The sequence below is a fragment of the Saccopteryx bilineata genome, chromosome X, assembly GCF_036850765.1.
Source record: "Saccopteryx bilineata isolate mSacBil1 chromosome X, mSacBil1_pri_phased_curated, whole genome shotgun sequence".
Lineage (NCBI taxonomy): Eukaryota > Metazoa > Chordata > Mammalia > Chiroptera > Emballonuridae > Saccopteryx > Saccopteryx bilineata.
The window spans coordinates 133,041,785-133,061,720 of record NC_089502.1 but is presented as its reverse complement, the minus strand read 5'-3'; the positions used below and the strand labels follow the sequence as shown (position 1 = coordinate 133,061,720).

Here is a 19,936-nt window from a genome sequence, read left to right as displayed (position 1 = left end):
TACAGATTAGTTTTACTTTTCTTTACTTAAGATTTCAGTTGTCTGTTTTTACCAGTGAGGAATGATAGAGATAAAAATAAAATATAATCCATTATATGCTTGGAAAAAGGCATAGTCTTCCTTTCAGTAAGATTCATTCAACTTAAAAAAACAACCACAACTCTGAATTTGACTTCTGTTCTGGTCAATATGTCAGACTAGGTACTCTGGAAGGCCTGCCTATTAAGAAACAGCTAGAGTCTAGAGGATGCAGAATTGTAGTGCATTTACCAGCCTCACAGTAAGTATGATAAATCTCTAGGCTGCGTCTCCTCTCTCCATGAAACTGATTTTGGATGTCTAACTTCCAGAAATCTAAGAGTATAAATCTGTATTATTTTAAGCCACTAATTCTGTGGTAATTTGTTATAACAGCAGCGGGGAACTAATATAGATGCCCACTCTCAAGACTCTATTCAACATTTCACTAGGGATGTCAGACAGTGCAATAAGGCAAGTTAAATAAAACCATAAGAATTAGAAAGGAAGAAATAAAATGTCACCATGTATCAGAGCCTATTCAGGAGATAGAAACCATGTCAGTAGTTTAAATAGTAAAACTTAGTATAAATAATTACTAACCAGGAAAATGATTAATTACTAAAAGGGATAAAAGAGAACTCTAAAGAATACAGGAATAGGAAGCATAGGGTACAGCTACTATCTCTAAGGTTGAGAGAGGGTACCCAAGGAAGGAACAAACTTGGAAGACTGCCCTACTCCCAACTAAGGCTGAGATTTAGACCTCATTGGAGAGGAGGGGACCGTGGCCCACTGCATGGAATAGAAGTTCACTGAGGTGTGTCAGGTCATAGCTGGACTGCAGTGAGAGGGCCAGGACTGGAGGGGATGAAGCCACTCACTGTGGTAGCAGCAAAATTCTCTTTGGGCCATATACCACAGTGTCTCCCACACACTGCTGGCAAGGGAGGTACCCACTGTGGTGTCAGTGAAATTCATGAATGAGTAGGTACCACTGCGTTTCCCACACACCTCTGGCAACCATACAGTACTGTAGAAATAAGGTGCAAAGCACACTAAAACTGTTTCTTCTGCTATGTCTTAGAGCATTTTTTCTATATCCTCTGCTCACAAAGTCTAACATTATACCAACTTCCCCCCCCCCAATATTTACAGGGTTCATCTCCAATATCACAAAACAAGGCAAAGAAGGGTAGAATTGGAACTGAGTGAGAATAAATTGATAATTAGTATAGCCAGCAATTAACTTTGAGATGATAAAAATCTTAAAAAAGATCATTCATAATAAATAATCAGGTACCAAGAAAGAAACCAAATGATTCATATATGAGACTTCTAAATTATTAAGAGAAATGAAAACTGATTGAAATGAATGGGTAGATAATACTATTTCATAGGATAATGTTGTCAAGATACAAATTTTCCCCAAATTGAGCTATAAATTCTCCCCAAATTGAACTGTAGTTTCAGTGCACCAAAGGTGCATGTGCGGAAATGTTATTGGTCATTAGCAGCACTGTTTGTGATAGTCCCAAATTGGAGATAATCTAGCGTCTACCACCAGTAGGATGAATATATAAATTATGAACATTGTTTTATTTGTTTTCTGTTTATTTGGAATCATTTAAAATGAGCATATCTTTTAAATGGAAAAAAATAAAGATTGATATTTTGAAAAACTGCATATAATAGTAGCAGATGAAAGGATACTGCCTGGGAAAATGAAAGTGAATAATACACCAAAATGTTAAAAATAAAAGTAATCTTTTATCCTTGATATCTTTTTTTCTTTATATCCTTTTGTATTTTGAAATCTTCTATTCCATGCATACCTTTTTAATCAGAAAAGGGAAAAAGAAATCTAACACCTAAAGTCTGATCGCCTGTACGTAAAAGTAAGGGAAAGAGCTGTGGAACACCCAAGACTTTCTTCAGTTGCTCCTCCTCCCTTGGGCCGGGGGCCCTGGTACGACAAATTGTAAAGGGAAGCAGAGGCGCCCAGGCCTCGAAACCCCAGGCTGCCCACTGTCTCCCCTGAGCAGGTTGCATTTCTTTTATCGAATTATCACCCAATTAATAGGCTTTTTTCTTTTTGGTGATTATCATTAGGAAAAATTTCTATGGGCCAGTGGGCTTTTTCCATGGAGAACGTTTTGGGGCTGAACTTGCCGTGGAGATCTCTGAGTTCACATCTGGTTCTGACAAATGAAGATGGGTATATTGACTACATGTCCTGCTTCAATGACATTCACATTCAGAAACCTGTGAAAGAGGCAAGTGAAACACGGCTCCGCCTCAAATTGGGCTAGAGAGAAACACCCTTTGGGCAACCTGTGAGAGTAACTGAGTCCTTTGACAAGCTGGAAGTGGGGTCATCTAATGCAGTGGTCCCCAACCTTTTTTGGGCCACGGACCGGTTTAATGTCAGAAAATATTTTCACGGACCGGCCTTTAGGGTGGGACGGATAAATGTATCACGTGACCAAGACAAGCGTCAAGAGTGAGTCTCAGACGGATGTAACAGAGGGAATCCAGTCATTTAAAAAAATTATTCAGACTAAAATATAAATAAAACGGAAATAATGTAAGTTATTTATTCTTTCTCTGCAGACCGGTACCAAATGGCCCACGGGCCGGTACCAGTCCGCAGCCTGGGGGTTGGGGACCACTGCTCTAATGTGTTGGGAGTGGCCATCTTAGGAAAGGCCTAGGGGGACCCAGGAAATGTGTGCATTCTAAGGATAGGCAAAAGGAAGAAAAAGCTGGAAGCAAATCCACGTCAATTGTGTGTTTCTCCTCTTAAGTGCTGTCCAGCATACATGCAGATGTGACATCCATTCTTTCATATGACACACCCTTTAAAATACTCAGTATATTCCCTATTACACTTGTGAGTGTATAGACTTACTGACATATCTTATACCTTAAGGACTTTTAAAGTTTAGAACCCTTTATTAAAATGGAAATACCCCAGGGAGAGTTGTCAGATTCCCTAGTACTTACTAGTTAACAACTCGTCAGCAATTAGTTATAACATGGGGCTGAAAGTGAGCTGATAGGAACCAGGACTAGGGTGAGTGTTTGCAGGAGAGATGAGAAATTAAGAGTAGAGAAGGGAAGTAAAAGTGCAGGTGGGAGTCTCAAATATAGAGGAAGGAGGCTTTGGGCTTCACTTAAGGGACAATTAACCATGGTGACTGAGCTCACAGGCCTTGGCATTAGGCAGCTGAAATTAAAATCCCATTTACCAGCTATGTGAGCCTTGGGAAACTTACTTCACCTCTCTATCCTTTAATCTATAAAATGGACATGATAATAGTTCTGTTCCCCGGGGCTGTGTCGAGGACTGAATGAAACAACCCACAGACAAGTTCTCAGTGCAGAGCCCGGTACACAGACTGCCTCCTGCTTCACCTTGGCCCTGTCCCGCGAGGGGCACAGACAGCAGATGCCTTCAAATATAAGAGCATGGCCTTCTATCTGCTTAAAGAGGGTTGAGCTTCCGAGGAAGGCTTGCCTTCTCAAATGACTATCTAAATCACCTACTTTGAATTGATGATGATGTATTATGCTTGTTATGTTTATTAAATTAGTCTATTATTAATTCTATGTTTTAACACTTAGAAAATCTCTTTTAGGTTCAGTCAGCTGTGATTGAAACTCTGTACAGATACCGATCTGACCTGCAAATCATCTTCAATGTCGTTGACTCTGATCACTCAGGTAAATAAACTTTGATTAGTTCACTAGCAGCAGAAAGCGAAGGCTGGCCTGTTTCTCTGAAACCAGAACTGTTTTCATCTGTTGTTTTCTTCATCCAAACTTCATTTAACTCGAGGTGGAAGGGAACTTATCTTTAATATTATTGCTATTTTAGTTTGGCTACAAACTGTATTCAGGACCATGTGATCTTATATAGGCCTGTGTATCCATTAGTCAGACAAGAATACCTCCTTTTATAAGTCACCAGCACTGATGAAAAGGTAACCCACTGTCCATTTAAACGTCATAGTTAACCCCTGGCAATAAAAATCATTCCTAGAGTTCTGATTCTATTTTGGGAACTGAGGGCTATGAAAACCTATTTTCTGCTTAGCTTTGATACACAATTACTTATTTTCAAATTTTCTTTTTTTTTTTTTTTTTTTTTGCTTGCAGATACTTTCTTTTTCATTAAATTCATTGGAGTGACATTGATTAATGAAATTATATAGGTTTAAAGTATACTATTCATGATACATCATCTGTATATTGCATTGTGTGCCCACCACACATATTTTCATGCTTTAAAAAAATTGTCAGATAATCCTTAACTGCAGAGATCATTGAGCATCAAAACATTAATAATCGCCCTGGCCGGTTGGCTCAGCAGTAGAGCGTCGGCCTGGCATGTGGGGGACCCGGGTTCGATTCCCGGCCAGGGCACATAGGGGAGGCGCCCATTTGCTTCTCCACCCCCACCCCCTCCTTCCTCTCTGTCTCTCTCTTCCCCTCCCGCAGCCAAGGCTCCATTGGAGCAAGGATGGTCCGGGTGCTGGGGATGGCTCCTTGGCCTCTGCCCCAGGCGCTAGAGTGGCTCTGGTCGCGGCAGAGCGACGCCCCGGAGGGGCAGAGCATCGCCTCCTGGTGGGCAGAGCATCACCCCCTGGTGGGCAGAGCTTCGCCCCTGGTGGGCGTGCCGGGTGGATCCCGGTAGGGCGCATGCGGGAGTCTGTCTGACTGTCTCTCCCCGTTTCCAGCTTCAGAAAAATACAAAAAAAAATTAATAATCAAAACACAAAAGTAAATTATTGCCTATAAAAATGGCACAGCCATTGTTTGCAATGCTCTCACTGAGTCCGGGTATTTTTTTCCTCTGCTTTGATGTTGCTCTCCTCTCTGCCTCCCTTCCTTGTCCTTCTCCCTAAGATTTTAGATCTTATCATTTCTGTGCCACATAGAGTCCCACAGTTCACAGTCTCCCCCCATTCCTTCCATGTTTAGTCCTTGCACCTTTAGAATCATCTTAGGATCACATGGTAGTTAAAAGTGACATCTTGATTGTTATATTTACTGTCTTCCATTTCCTTCAGTGTTTTGATGGTCAGGCATGTTAGTGAGCTTCTAATTGGGACTATTCAATCAGTATGGCTTCCACACCCCTCCCTTTGGTGGGTTTTAAGATGAATACTTACAGCCTTCTCCTGTATTCTTTTAGGTCTGATCTCCATGGAAGAATTTCATTCCATGTGGAAACTTTTTAGTAGTCATTACCATGTCTATATTGAGGATTCCCAAGTTGATGAACTTGCTAAAAGAATGGACTTGAACAAAGATGGAAGCATCGACTTCAACGAGTTTTTAAAGGCTTTCTATGTTGTACACAAATTAGACAAGACGGAACAACCAAACACCGACCCTGCTTAATAAGAAGTAGGGCCTTCTCTCCTTATAAACATAGTCACTGATATAATCTTTTGCAGAACCAGTAGTAGAAAGAAGTAGACCCCAATTTCCACCATGAGCAGATGTGTAGTGTGGGTATTGGAAGTGACTAGTAAGCTGCTATTGTTAAAGCTAGGCTATCTTTCAGCCCCAGTGGGAGAACTCACACATTTCTAGATAGAAACTCGGTTAAGCCTAGTGTTGGTCTCTTTGATGTCAGCTAACCAGGAGACCAGAGCAGTTTGGAAATATACTGAGAAAAAAACCCATAGAACACAGAAGAAAACTATACCATCTGTGAGTGGCTGAGGGATAGGAGGAGGAATACTGAACTATTAATGTAATAAAGTCTTTCCAGCTTTCCACTGTAATCTTTGGTGTTACCATAAATAAGTGAGTCTCAATTGTGGGGAAACCACCTTTCAGGGATGGGGGCCATATCAGAGCTTGGGGTAAACTGTGGGAGTGTATTTTTGAAAAAGTGTATTATTTTCTTGTCTGTTGGAGATGCAAAGTGAATACTTTCAGATTGAGTCCTGCAATTAATATGATTTGACACTTTCATCGGTAAATGGGGCCTTGGTTGTATGTACATTGTGCAATTATTCAACTATTCTGATTGCATATAAGACACAATGACAGATTTCTGCTTAAAGGTAAGTATATTTAATTTTTTTCAAGATCTATCAATATGTTAGGGTAGATATCCTGCAACACTGCCTGCTATATACACCAAAATAATAGATGAAATATAACAAATACTTTTAAATGCATAAATGAACTAGTAGGAAAATTAAAGAAATTCCTATGGGGCAGGGAAAAAGAGCATAGTTAAAACCATAGCAATATTAACATTAGGCAGGATAGACTTTAAGGCAAAGAATATCATTAGGGATTAAAAAAAAAATCATTGCTGCCCTGGCCAGATAGCTCTGTTTGTTAGAGCATTGGCCTGAAGTGCAGAGGTTGCCGGTTCGATCCCTGGTCAGGACACATATAAGAACAGAGTGATGTACCTGTTTCTCTCTGTCCCCCTTCTTCTCTGGCTAAAATCAATAATAATAATAATAAATAAATAAATAAAATCATTACTGAATGTTAAAAGGAATGATTCACCAGGAAGATATAATTATAAACATATGCATCTAATAACACAGCTTTAAAATTTATAATGCAAAAATTGACATAACTACCAGAAGAAATAGAGGAAGATTTTGAATACGCCCTGTCAGTAATTGATCATGAAAATAAAAAATTACTGTATAGAACAGGGGTCTCAAACTCAACTCAGCATGTGGGCCGCAGAGCAAGATCACAGCCGTTCGGCGGGCTGCACTAGGTCTACAAAAGGCAACTGTTATGCAACACTTTTCTCACTGCAGTTGAAAACAAAAAAAAAAAAATCAGTACAACAAGCACAATCGTACATGCAGTTTACTCAGTGTCACAAAACGACCAGAAACTGTAGTTCGCATCACAACTGCTGTTAACTAAGCTAATATCTAGCTAGGATGCTAGAGAAATGAAAAATACAAGTAGGCCCCTAGGCTTACTTAATTTTATCCAAAGTATTTTGAACTTCGTGGATTAGTCTGCGGGCCGCACGAAATTGTTCGGCGGGCCGCATGCGGCCGCGGGCCGCGAGTTTGAGACCCCTGGTATAGAAGATTGGACAACCCAGTTAATGTACCTGATCATGTGTGTCTGCATGTATATAATCTACAATCAATTTTAGAACATACACATTATTTTCAAGCACACATGAAAAATTTATAAAAATTAATCATGTATTAGACCAACAATTTTCAACTTTTTTTCACCTCATTGCGCATATAAACTTATTACTAAAATTCTGTGGCACACCAAAAAAATATATTTTTTGCCAATATGACAAAAAAAATAGGTATAATTTTGATTCATTCACACCGGATGGCTATTGTTGTGTTGTCTGTTGGCATTTTTTTTTGACAATCTAAAGGAAAAGAGGTCAGTGCCCCTGATGAAATAGTCAGGTATTGTATGTTTTAAAAACTCTTGCAGCACACTGGTTGAAAATTGCTGTATTAGACCACAAAAGATATCTTAAGTAGCAAATAATAACAAAGATATTATATTCTCTGACCACAATGCAATTAAACTAGAAACAATATAAGAAGATAACCCTATTAGTGAGCAAAAAAGGAATATAACTAGCTCTAGTAGAAATTGCTAAAAATAGTTTACAGGAATACTGTGAATAACTTTATCCCAATAATTAAAAAAAATAGCAGAATGGATGATATCCTAGGGGAAAATATAATTTTCTAAAGTGGATTCAAGAACAAAAGGAGGGCCTGAACAAGTGGTGGCACAGTGGATAGAGTGTTGGCCTGGGAAGCAGAGGACCCAGGTTCAAAACCTGAGGTCACCGGTTTGAGCGTTGGGTCACCAGCTTGAGTGTGTGGTCGTTGGCTTGAGCGTGCGATCATAGACATGACCCTAGGGTTGCTGGCTTGAGCCTAAGGTCACTGGCTTGAGCTCAAGGTTGCTGGTTTGAGCAGGGGACACTCGCTCTGCTATAGTCCCCCACTCATATGAGAAAACAATCAGTGAACAACTAAGGAGCTGCAACGAAGAATTGATGCTTCTCATCTTTCTCTTCCTGTCTGTTCTTCTCTCTCTCTCTCTCTCTCTCTCTCTCTCTCTGAAAAAAAAAGAACAAAAGGAGGATCTGAAGAGACATACAATCATTAAAGAATGTGATTTCTTTATAATGTGTCAGTTTGATTAGGCTGAACTACATTTCACAGAATTCCCTTTTTTGTATGTGTCTGGTTAAGACAGGCCACAGGGAGATTCTTGACTGCTATGGAAGGCAAAGGGGAGCATAGCCATTGTGTAGCTCCCACACAGTGTTGCTGAGCTGCTGAATCGCCTTGCGGGTGTGAAGCCCAGCTAGGCCTGCAGTTGCTTTGCTCTACATTCCCCTGGATCCTGTCAGCTTCTCTGACTCCTGGCTCTGTGATGAAGGACCCTGGCCTCTGCAGGATGACCTTGTCACCAAGGCCAGAGGTAATAGATAAGAAGGGACTCGGGTGTCAGTTCATTCTTGTGAGGTTCCAGCTAGTGCTTTGTTTTTGAGCCTGCTTCTGCTCTTCCCTCCTGACTGCCTGCCCTGTGGACTTCAAGGTCCAGCATCAGGTATGGTGTCTACAGCCTTACAGAGCTTGTTTAGCCAGCCTCCACATTTGCATAAGTCACTTCTACTGTTTATATGTATATCTCCTCCCACTAGTTTGGCCTTTGGTTGAACCCTGATTGATACAGAATTTGGCGCCGAGAATCATTGCAGAAAAACAGAATCTTAAAGATGAGTGCTGTGCATGCATACAACCTGATGTGCACAGAGCTGCCCACGATCTCACATGCAAATCCACTGATAATCCCGGGAAGGTGGTTTTAAGAACAATCTCTGGCAGTACCAGATGAGTCTTTTGTTGTTGCTTTCTAAATATCATTTGGTTACTGATTCTCAGGTTCTTTCTGGAACTCTCATTTCCTTCCTTGGGCTTCTAATCTCTGGAATTAATTATATTCTTTTGTTGGACATTTTACCTAAAAATGTACTTTGATTTTACTAAAGACTGTCATATAAATTTTTTTAATTATTTTTATTTATTCATTTTAGAGAGGAGAGAAAGTGAAAGAGAGAGAGAGAGAGAGAGAGAGAGAGAAGGGAGGAGGAGCAGGAAGCATCAACTCCCATGTGTGCCTTGACCAGGCAGCCCAGGGTGTTGAACTGGTGACCTCAGTGTTCCAGGTTGACACTTGATCCACTGCGCCACCACAGCTCAAGCCTAAAGATTGCCATTTAATGTTGTAAAACTTGTGCCTAGCATGAGTTGTGCTTAACCACAATTCAATTGACAAAATGTACACACACACACACACACACACACACACACACACCAGGGGTGGGCAAATGTAGGTTTACAGTTGTTCATATGAAAATAATACAATAATTAATAAATAATAAAACAAGAATTAACTCTGTCTTGCGTACTCACAAATATAAACCTACTTTTGTCCCACCCTTTGTGTGAGGCTGTTGTATATAGTAAGAGAGTTGTGAAATATCTCGCTTTTAATTTATATTTTATTACAAATGAGAGTGAGCATCTTATTAATTTGTTGGTCAGTCTATTTTCTTGTAAAAAAATCTTGTTCTTATCCTTTTCTTGTTATAATGCTATAGCTATCTGTCTTTTTCATAGTTATTTCTAGAAACTTGAAAGCTCCTCTTGATGCTGATCTACTGTTCTCTGTTTGGAAGCAGGTATCTTCTCCCAGCCTGTGACTTCATTTTTCACTTTCTTTCTGATCTATCTATATATATATATATATATATTTTGTATTTTTCTGAAGCTGGAAACGGGGAGGCAGTCAGACAGACTCCCTCATGCACCCGACCGGGATCCACCCGGCACGCCCACCAGGGGGCGATGCTCTGCCCATCTGGGGTGTCGCTCTGTTGTGACCAGAGCCACTCTAGTGCCTGAGGCAGAGGCCATAGAGCCATCCCCAGTGCCCTGGCCAACTTTGCTCCAGTGGAGCCTCAGCTGCAGGAGGGGAAGAGAGAGACAGAGAGGAAGGAGAGGGGGAGGGGTGGAGAAGCAGATGGGCGCCTCTCCTGTGTGCCTGGCCAGGAATCGAACCCGGGACCTCTGCATGCCAGGCCGACACTCTACCACTGAGCCAACCAGCCAGGGCTCTGATCTATATTTTCAAGCAGAAGTTTCAAATTTCAATTCATCCCATTTGTTAATCCTTTTGTTTATAATCTGTGCATTTTACGTCTTGTCAAAAAACAAAAATATCCTTTCCTACCATGGAAACAAATTCATAAAGGTTCAATTGATTTTTATCATTCACAGATTTTGTATTTGCAAATTCACCTACTTGCTAAAATTCATTTATAACCTAAAATCAGTATTTATGATGGCCATGTGCAAAGTAGTGGACATTTTGAGTCACGTATGTTCCCAACTAAGGTTGGACAAAGAGACGGTTTGCCTTCCTGCTCCAGCTGTCATACTGGGTTTTTTTTTGTTTTTGTTTTTTTGTATTTTTCTGAAGCTGGAAACGGGGAGAGACTGTCAGACAGACTCCCGCATGCGCCCAACCGGGATCCACCCAGCACGCCCACCAGGGGGCGACGCTCTGCCCACCAGGGGGCGATACTCTGCCCCTCTGGGGCATCGCTCTGCCGTGACCAGAGCCACTCTAGCACCTGGGGCAGAGGCCAAGGAGCCATCCCCAGCGCCCGGGCCATCTTTGCTCCAATGGAGCCCTGGCTGCGGGAGGGGGAGAGAGAGACAGAGGAAGGAGAGGGGGAGGGGTGGAGAAGCAGATGGGTGCTTCTCCTGTGTGCCCTGGCCGGGAATTGAACCTGGGACTTCTGCACGCCAGGCCGACACTCTACCACTGAGCCAACCGGCCAGGGCCTCCAGCTGTCATATTGTAAACAAGTGTCCCTGCGGTCTATTTAGTGCCATGTTTTTGGGCTTTTTTTTATTTTTGTGCTTTTTGTTGATGATTCTTTTTTAATAATTTTATTTTTTTAATGGGGCGACTTCAATAAATCAGGATACATATATTCAAAGATAACAAGTCCAGGTTATCTTGTCATTCAATTATGTTGCATACCCATCACTGGAAGTCAGATTGTCCTCTGTCACCTTCTATCTAGTTTTCTTTGTGCCCCTCTCCCTCCCCCTTTCCCTCTCCCTCTCCCTCCTCCCCCCGTAACCAACACACTCTTATCAATGTCTCTTAGTCTCACTTTTATGTCCCACCTACGTATGGAATAATGCAGTTCCTGGTTTTTTCTGATTTACTTATTTCACTTCGTATAATGTTATCAAGATCCCACCATTTTGCTGTAAATGATCCGATGTCACCATTTCTTATGGCTGAGTAGTATTCCATAGTGTATATATGCCACATCTTCTTTATCCAGTCTTCTATTGACAGGCTTTTTGGTTGTTTCCATGTCCTGGCCACTGTGAACAATGCTGCAATGAACATGGGGCTGCATGTGTCTTTACGTATCAATGTTTCTGAGTCTTGGGGGTATATACCCAGTAGAGGGATTGCTGGGTCATAAGGTAGTTCTATTTTCAGTTTTTTGAGGAACCACCATACTTTCTTCCATAATGGTTGTACTACTTTACATTCCCACCAACAGTGTATGAGGGTTCCTTTTTCTCCACAGCCTCTCCATTTGTTGATGATTTTACTCTTTAAAATAGCTTCCAAATGTAGTGCCATGGTGCTATCTAAGTGCAAAAAAGCAGTGAGGTGTGTTACAGAGAAAATAAGATGTATGAGATAAACTTCATTCAGGCATGAGTTATAGTGTTGCTGGCTGTGAGTACAATGTTCATAAATCAACAGTATGTATTAAATCAGATATTTTTCAACAGAAACACACGTAAAAGAAGGTTATGTTGTAGATTGATTGACAGAAATGTTGTGACCAGAGTCTCACAGGGACCAAAGTGTATTTTCCCTAGGAACAATTTGCAAATTCAGTTGTCACAGTGATTATATAGAACATAACTATGGAAAGTAATGAGAATCAACTATATTCTCCAAAAGTTTAAAAAATTTTGCTTAACAGGAGTGGGGGCAGCCCTTTTCATGTCTTTGCCCATCCTACCAGTCTTTGATGTGGCTTCTTCTGTGATTCCTTGTTTATAGACTCCTCTTCATTTAGTCCTGAGTTAGTTTTTCAGGATGACTGTTCTTAAATTTACTTATAGACCCTGGCAAGTTGGCTCAGTGGTAGAGCGTCAGCCTGGTGTGTGGATGTCCCAGGTTCAATTCCTGGTCAGGGCACACAGGAGAAGCAACCATCTGCTTCTCCACCCCTCCCCTTCCTCGTTCTCTTTCTCTTTCTCTTTCTCTCTCTCTCTCTCTCTCTCTCTCTCTGTCTCTCTCTCCCTCCCGCCCTCCCTCTCCTGCAGCCAGCACATCAACTCCTGGTGCTGAGGATGGCTCCATGGAGCCTCCACCTCAGGTGCTGAAAATAGCTCAGTTGCGAGCATAGCCCCAGGTAGAGGTTGCCCAGTGGATCCTGGTTGGGGCGCATGTGGGAGTCTTTCTATCTCCCCTCCTCTCACTTGGAAAAGAAGAAGAAAAATAATAATAAATAAATTTAGTTATACAGTCTTCCCTCGCCATATCACAGTTCACTTTTCATGGTCTCACTGTATCGTGGATTTTAAAATTGTATATATCTAATTTTGTATCACGACTTTTTTGGTATATTGTGGGATTTTGCGGTATATAGGTACTTTTATATATTTATTATTTTAATTATTTTGCGGTAAAATAAGCAAAATAAATATGTGAAAGGTTAATAACAGTGTGGGAAAGGTTTATAAGAGTGTGGGGAGGGTTTATAAAGCCTTAAAATATATATAAATAATAAAATAAATACAAGGTCACTACTTCACAGATGTTTGCCTGTTGTGGGGGGTTCTGGAACCTAACCCCCGTGATAGACAAGGGACCACTTTAACTCCAATTTGGTTCTGGGAGGTGGCGAGTGGAATGACCGTCCGCCTACTCTTACCATCTTGACTCATAAATCTATAATAGTCTTGATAGTTGGTATTTTGAGTTCTCCTCCCCCACCTTGATTCTCTTTCAAAATGTCTTTGATCCTTTAGTCCTCTGTATACATTTTAGGATCATCTCGTCAACTCTGTGAAATCCCCTGTTGGATTTTTATACAAATTGTATTAAATTTATAGATTAATCTAGACAGAATTGCCATCATTACTATATTGACTTTTCCTATCCATGAATGTGGTATATTTTTTCCAATTATTTTAGTCTTCACTAATGTCTTTTAATAAAGAATTTCTCATCATTTTTGTAATCTTTTTTAAAAGATTCATTTCAACATACATTATGGGGTTTTTTGTTGTTGTTCTAGTTTTTAAAATTCTGCTTCCTCTTTTTTCATAGGGTTTAATTCTAGTGATTTGATTTTTTCCCTCCTAGTCTTTAGTCATTTTATATGTATTTCTTTTATAATCTCATCCTGGTTATCTCTCTGTATTTGGAGTTTGTGGTAGTAAGTTTGTCATATGTACATACTCTTCATCAGGTTGTATTGTTCATTCTTGGACCTTGTCATTTTTTATTGTGAACTCATCATTAACAGAGCTTGTATTTTTTTTTTCTATGAAAATCCCATGAAATTTGGGATGTGGGCACATCTCTTCAGAGAAGGTTTGATTTGCTTCTGTCTTGTGCCTCAGTAATGTCACTGCTTGAGAACTAATTCTTTTTATTATTGTTTAGTCTGAAGTTTCTGGTCTATGTGGGTAGAGTAAAAATGTGAATTGTGGTCCTGTGGTTTAGTAGCCTCACAGAGCTTTTGTTGTTTTTTTCCCCCCACCTAGCCCTATATCCTGTGGTCTCTCTTGTTTTCAAATCTTTTCATAAATAGAAAAGTCCTTTGAGGGTCTTGGCTTTATGCAAAGCTCTCAGTTCTGACTCCCTACCTCCCAAAGGCCAAAGCCTCATTTGTTACTGCTGTGTGGGAATTATCAGCAGACCCCTAGGTTCTGGAGACAAATACCACCCCCGAGTAGTTCAAGCACTCACACCTCTGTTTTGTCACTTCCCTCTTTGTTTCTGGCACCCAGAGATTTGCTTTTATTATTTGTGAGCCTGGCTATAGATTTAAAATAATTATGTTCCTTTTTACCCAGTACTTCTAGGTGATTATAGCCAAAGGATTTCCAGCTTATCTGAGTCCACTAAATTTTTTGAAGCTGATAGATTTTTTTGTGTCTACTGCTGTTTATTAATAATCTTGAGGCTTTATATTTTTATCTGGACAATGATTGAATGTTTATAACATGCCATAGTGCTTGAATTATGCAACATATGACATTTACAGGATCTCAGTTCTTAAACTTTGGTAGAACTTATTTTGAATTAATTTTCCTCTTTGATGTTGTTACCTTCTACATACATGGGATCATATTATACATTTTTGAATAGGGGCCCTTTTTTCCCCTTTTCCTTTCCTCGCCTAACACAAGCATGGCCCTCATCCTTCCTTCTTTCTCACCTAGGGAAGACATGTTAACTTACTATTATGGCCCTCCATATTTTTATCTGTCCCATATAAACCTGTGTAGACCTATATATATCCTCACATGGATATATTTGCATACATAGTAATATACAATCAAGGTATATTTCTTGTTGTATGCTGTAGAAAAATGAGATTATATTATATATATAATTTCCTGCATTCTGCCCTTCTCAATAAATAATACCTAGCTGAAATTCCTGCAAGCTATAATGGCTCTAATTTTTTTTCTTTTTCGAATGCACAAATCATGAGTGTACTGCTTGATGAACTCCCACAGTGAATACAACCTCATAACCACCACCCAGATCAAGAAACAACATTGCCAGTGTCCCAGCGTCCCCACCATGCCTCCTTCCTTGTACCTCCCCCCACCCTCCACCCCCACTCAAGGGTAACCATTATCTTGACTTCAACAGCATATATTTCTTTAGTTTTCATTTTTAATTTATTGTGTTGACAGGATTTTAAGTGTCCCACTCAATATAACACCCTCTACTGATCGTAACATGCCTCCCATGCTCCGTGAAAAGTCTCTTTCCACCCCCATTTTCCCTTCCCCTTCCCCCATTCCCTCTTTTCCCTCTGGCTAGTGCTCCTCTATTGCCTGTACATATGTGTTATGTCTATATGTTTTCTGGCTAATCCGTTCACTTTCTTTGATCCCGTCCCCTCGTCCCCTTCCCTCTGACAGCTGTCCATCTGTTCCCTGTGACCCTGCCTCTGTTTCTACTTTGTTTCTCAGTTTATTGTGTCCATTAGATTCCACATATAAGTGAGATCATATGATATTTGTCTTTCTGTGCCTGGCTTATTTCACTTAGTATAATGATCTCCAGGTCCATCCATGTCATCACAAAAGGTTAGATTTCCTTTTTTTAACAGCCTTGTAGTATTCCACTATGTAAATGTACCACAGTTTTTTTATCCACTCATCTACTGATGGGTACTTGGGCTGCCTCCAGATCTTGGCTGTTGTATAGCACTGCAATGAACGAGAAGGTGCATATTATCATTGGAATGAGGGTTTTGGGATTCTTAGGATCTATTCCTGGAAGTAGGATAGCTGGGTCAAAAGGCAGTTCGATTTTCAATTTTTTGAGGAATCTCCATACTGTTTTCCACAGTGGCTGCACCAGTCTGCATTCCCACCAGCAGTGCAGGAGGGTTCCCTTTTCTCCACACCCGCGCCAGCACTTTCAGCAGCATAATTTTTTAAAGCCTGTTTTGTGCTTTATATAAATGGAACTATTCAGCACATACTTTTTTGTATAACATATGCATGATATTCACAGTTGTGGTTTGTTCATTATGGTTACTGTATAATATCCTCCTGTGTAGATATACCAGACTTTATCCATTCTACTACTGATAGGCATTGGAGTTATTATGGACAGTGCTGCCATCAGCATTTTTGTTTATTAATTTATTTTTAATGGCTGCATAATAATTCAGTGCCATGGCAGACCACTGTATTCAGCCATCCTGCTTTTAATAGATGTTTACTTTGTTTCCAGCTCTTGACCACTAACGTAAAGCAATAAATACTGACCATGAATCCCCATATAGGGGTACTAATCCAGTCCTACTAATGGGGTAGACAGCCAGTAGTCAAATTGCTCGTTAGCATAGTAACTGTCTTTTAAATTTGAGCTGTTGCCCTACTGTATTCCAAAAAACCTTTGGCAATGTCATTTCCATCAGCAATTGATGAAAATTCCCTTTCCCCTTATTTCTACCAGCATTACATGTTATTGTTCTAATGTTTTGTGAATTTGATGGATATAAAATGATACCTTATAAGTGTTTTAATTTATATGACCTGCCTACTACAGAATTTAAGCATCTTTTCATGTGTCTAGACTTGCTCTTCTGTGCATTATATATTGATTTTTTTTGCTCATTTTTTTTATTTATTTTGGGCTATTCATCTTTTTCTTATGAATTTGTAAGGTATTTTTGTATGCTAATTAACCCTCTGTCATTTGTGTTACAAATTCTTATTCACATCTATAGTCTGTTGACTTTGTTCATGTTATCTTTGCCATACAAAAGTCGTTATGTTTTAAATAGTAAATATATCCATATTTGCTTCTATAACTTCTTGGACTTGCAAAAGCTCTTTCCATTTTCTTTAGGTGATACATTTACTGTCTTAGATTTTTTGCAAGGTTTTCATTTTTTGCATTTAAATCTTTACACTCAGGAGTTAATTTTTATATACTTTAATATGTGGTTTATTTGTCCATTATTCCATATAGATACCCTATTGTTCCAGCCTCATTTATTGAACAGTTCATGCTTTTCCCACTGAACTGAATGACCACACTTGTCATACACTAATTTCTCAAGCACACCAATATTTAATTTGAGCTTTTCTAGATGTTTCCATTAACTTTTGTCTGTTTTCATACAAAATACACTAATTTAACTTTTGTGGCTTTGCAGAATTCCCTGATATCTGGTAAGGCAAGTCTGACCCCACTGTTTTTTCATAGTTTCCTTAGCTATTCTCAGACATTTATTTTGCTACATGAGCTTCAAGATAACTTTATAGCCCTGGCCGGTTGGCTCAGCGGTAGAGCATCGGCCTAGCGTGCGGAGGACCCGGGTTCGATTCCCGGCCAGGGCACACAGGAGAAGCGCCCATTTGCTTCTCCACCCCTCCGCCGCGCTTTCCCTCTCTGTCTCTCTCTTCCCCTCCCGCAGCCAAGGCTCCATTGGAGCAAAGATGGCCCGGGCGCTGGGGATGGCTCCTTGGCCTCTGCCCCAGGCGCTAGAGTGGCTCTGGTTGCAACATGGCGACGCCCAGGATGGGCAGAGCATCGCCACCTGGTGGGCAGAGCGTTGCCCCTGGTGGGCGTGCCGGGTGGATCCCGGTCGGGCACATGCGGGAGTCTGTCTGACTGTCTCTCCCTGTTTCCAGCTTCAGAAAAATGAAAAAAAAAAAGAAAAAAAAAAGATAACTTTATACAATTCCAGAAAAGCCCTGTTGAGATTCTAATTGAAATTGACTTGAATTTATTTATCACATTTGGAAAATTTTCCATTTTTATAATATTAAGTATTTTTATTTAAGAACAATTGTATCAATAACTTTCCATTTGTTCAAATTTTATTTTCTGGGTTTTAATAGGGCATTATAGGTTTTCTTTTATGAGTTTTATGTCTCAAATTTATTCCTAAATATTTTATAGTTTTTGCCATTGTTATAAATGGAAAATATCCCTATTTGCATTTCTAGGTACTCATTGTTAGAGTAAAAAATAAATATTTATTGTTGAAATGTATCTGAGCTATCCTCCTTACCAAATATTGTTATTAATTCTAAAACAGTTTTAACAAAGTCTTTTGGGTTTTTGAGGTAGGCAATTATAGTATCTGTAAACAGAGATAATTCATCTTCCTTCTTTCAGGGTTGCCAGACAAAGCAAATAAAAAATACAGAATGCCCAGTTAAAAAGGAATTTCAGTTGCATGGAATAATTTTTGAGAATAAGTATGTCTCATGCAATATACGAGACATATATTGTTAATATACTGTTTATTTGAAATTCAGATTTAAGTGGGTGTTCTGTATTTTATCTGGCAATCTTACTTTTTTCCCAGTGATTATACCTGTTTTCTTTGCATGTTGCATTTGCTGCTCATTAACCTGAGCCAGGAAGCTTTTAAAAAATAGTCTAGTGCTGTGCCCTAGTCGGGTGGCTCTGTTGGTGAGTATTGTCCTGATATGCAAAGGTTCTGGGTTTGATCCAAGTCAGGGCACATACAGGAACGGATTGATTTTTCTGTCTTTTTCTCTCCCTTCCTCTCTAAAAAGCAATAAATAAAATTAAAACAAAGGAAAAAAATTCTACAGGTAGGCACCCTAGGCTCAGAGGTTGATTTGATATATATTTAAAAAAATTTTTCAAATATTTTCTATTAGTTACAGGTGTAGAGCATATTTGTCCCTTCTTTCTCCTCTTTCCCCACCCTCCACCAGGTAACCATTTCATTTCTATGTCCATGAGTCTCAGTTTTATATCCCACTTATGCATGAAATCATATAGTTCTTAGCTTTTTCTGATTTACTTATTTCACTCAGTATAATGTTCTCAAGTTCATCCATGTTGTCATAAATGTCACTATGTCATCATTTCTTCTGGCTTTGTAGTACACCATTGTCGATATGTACCACATCTTCTTTATCCAGTCCTCTATTGAGGGGCACTTGGCTTGTTTCCTTGTCTTGGCCACTGTGAACAATGCTGCAATGAACATGGGGGTGCATGTGTCATTATGTACCAGTGTTTTAAAGTTTTTTTGGTAGATACCCAGTAAAGGGATTTTTGGGTCATAAGGTAGTTCTTTTCTAAAGTTTTTTTTTTTTTCCCCTGAAGCTGGAAACGGGGAGAGACAGTCAGACAGACTCCCGCATGCGCCCGACCGGGATCCACCCGGCATGCCCACCAGGGGCAACGCTCTGCCCACCAGGGGGCAATGCTCTGCCCCTCCGGGGCATTGCTCTGCCGCGACCAGAGCCACTCTAGTGCCTGGGGCAGAGGCCAAGGAGCCATCCCCAGCACCCGGGCCATCTTTGCTCCAATGGAGCCTTGGCTGTGGGAGGGGAAGAGAGAGACAGAGAGGAAGGAGGGGGTGGGGGTGGAGAAGCAAATGGGCGCTTCTCCTATGTGCCCTGGCCGGGAATCGAACCCGGGTCCCCCGCACGCCAGGCCGACACTCTACCCCTGAGCCAACCGGCCAGGGCCCGTTTCTCAAGTTTTTGAGGAACCACCATACTTTCTTCCATAATGGCTGTACCAGTTTACAGTCCCACCAGCAGTGAATAAGGGTTCCTTCTCCACAGCCTCTCCAACACTTGTTATTACCTGTCTTATTGATAATAGCCAATCAAACAGTTGTGAGGTGGTATCTCATTGCAGTTTTGATTTGCATTTCTCTAATAGCTAGCAAAGATGAGCATCTTTTCATATATCTGTTGGCCATTTGTATGTCTTCTTGGGAGAAGTGTCTGTTCAGGTCCTCCATTTTTAAATTGAATTGTTTGTTGTTGAGTTTTGTGAGTTCTTTATATATTTTGGGTATTAACCCCTTATCTGAGCTGTTGTTTGTGAATATTAACTCTCCTTTTGTTGGTTGCCTGTTTGTTTTGACGTTGGTTTGTTTTGCTGTGCAGAAGCTTTTAGTTTGATATAGTCCCGTTCATATATCGTTGCATTTACTTCCCTTGCCTTTGGAGTCAAATTCATAAAATGTTCTCTATGACTAAGGTCCATAAGTTTAGTACTTATGTTTTCTTCTATGTGATTTATTGTTTCAGATATTATA

At 40.2% G+C, this 19,936-nt stretch overlaps 1 protein-coding gene across 1 annotated transcript in view; it reads left to right on the top strand.

Moving 5' to 3' along the window:
- Positions 1–5,795, top strand: part of PPEF1 (protein phosphatase with EF-hand domain 1) — a 128,903-nt gene extending 123,108 nt beyond the window's left edge. The window contains exons 24-26 of the mRNA XM_066250124.1: positions 2,131–2,294; positions 3,660–3,744; positions 5,219–5,795. Coding sequence (XP_066106221.1) covers positions 2,131–2,294; positions 3,660–3,744; positions 5,219–5,427 — 458 coding nt within the window. The 3' untranslated portion in view covers positions 5,428–5,795. The remainder of the gene's footprint in view (positions 1–2,130; positions 2,295–3,659; positions 3,745–5,218) is intronic.
- Positions 5,796–19,936: the final 14,141 nt, after the last annotated feature.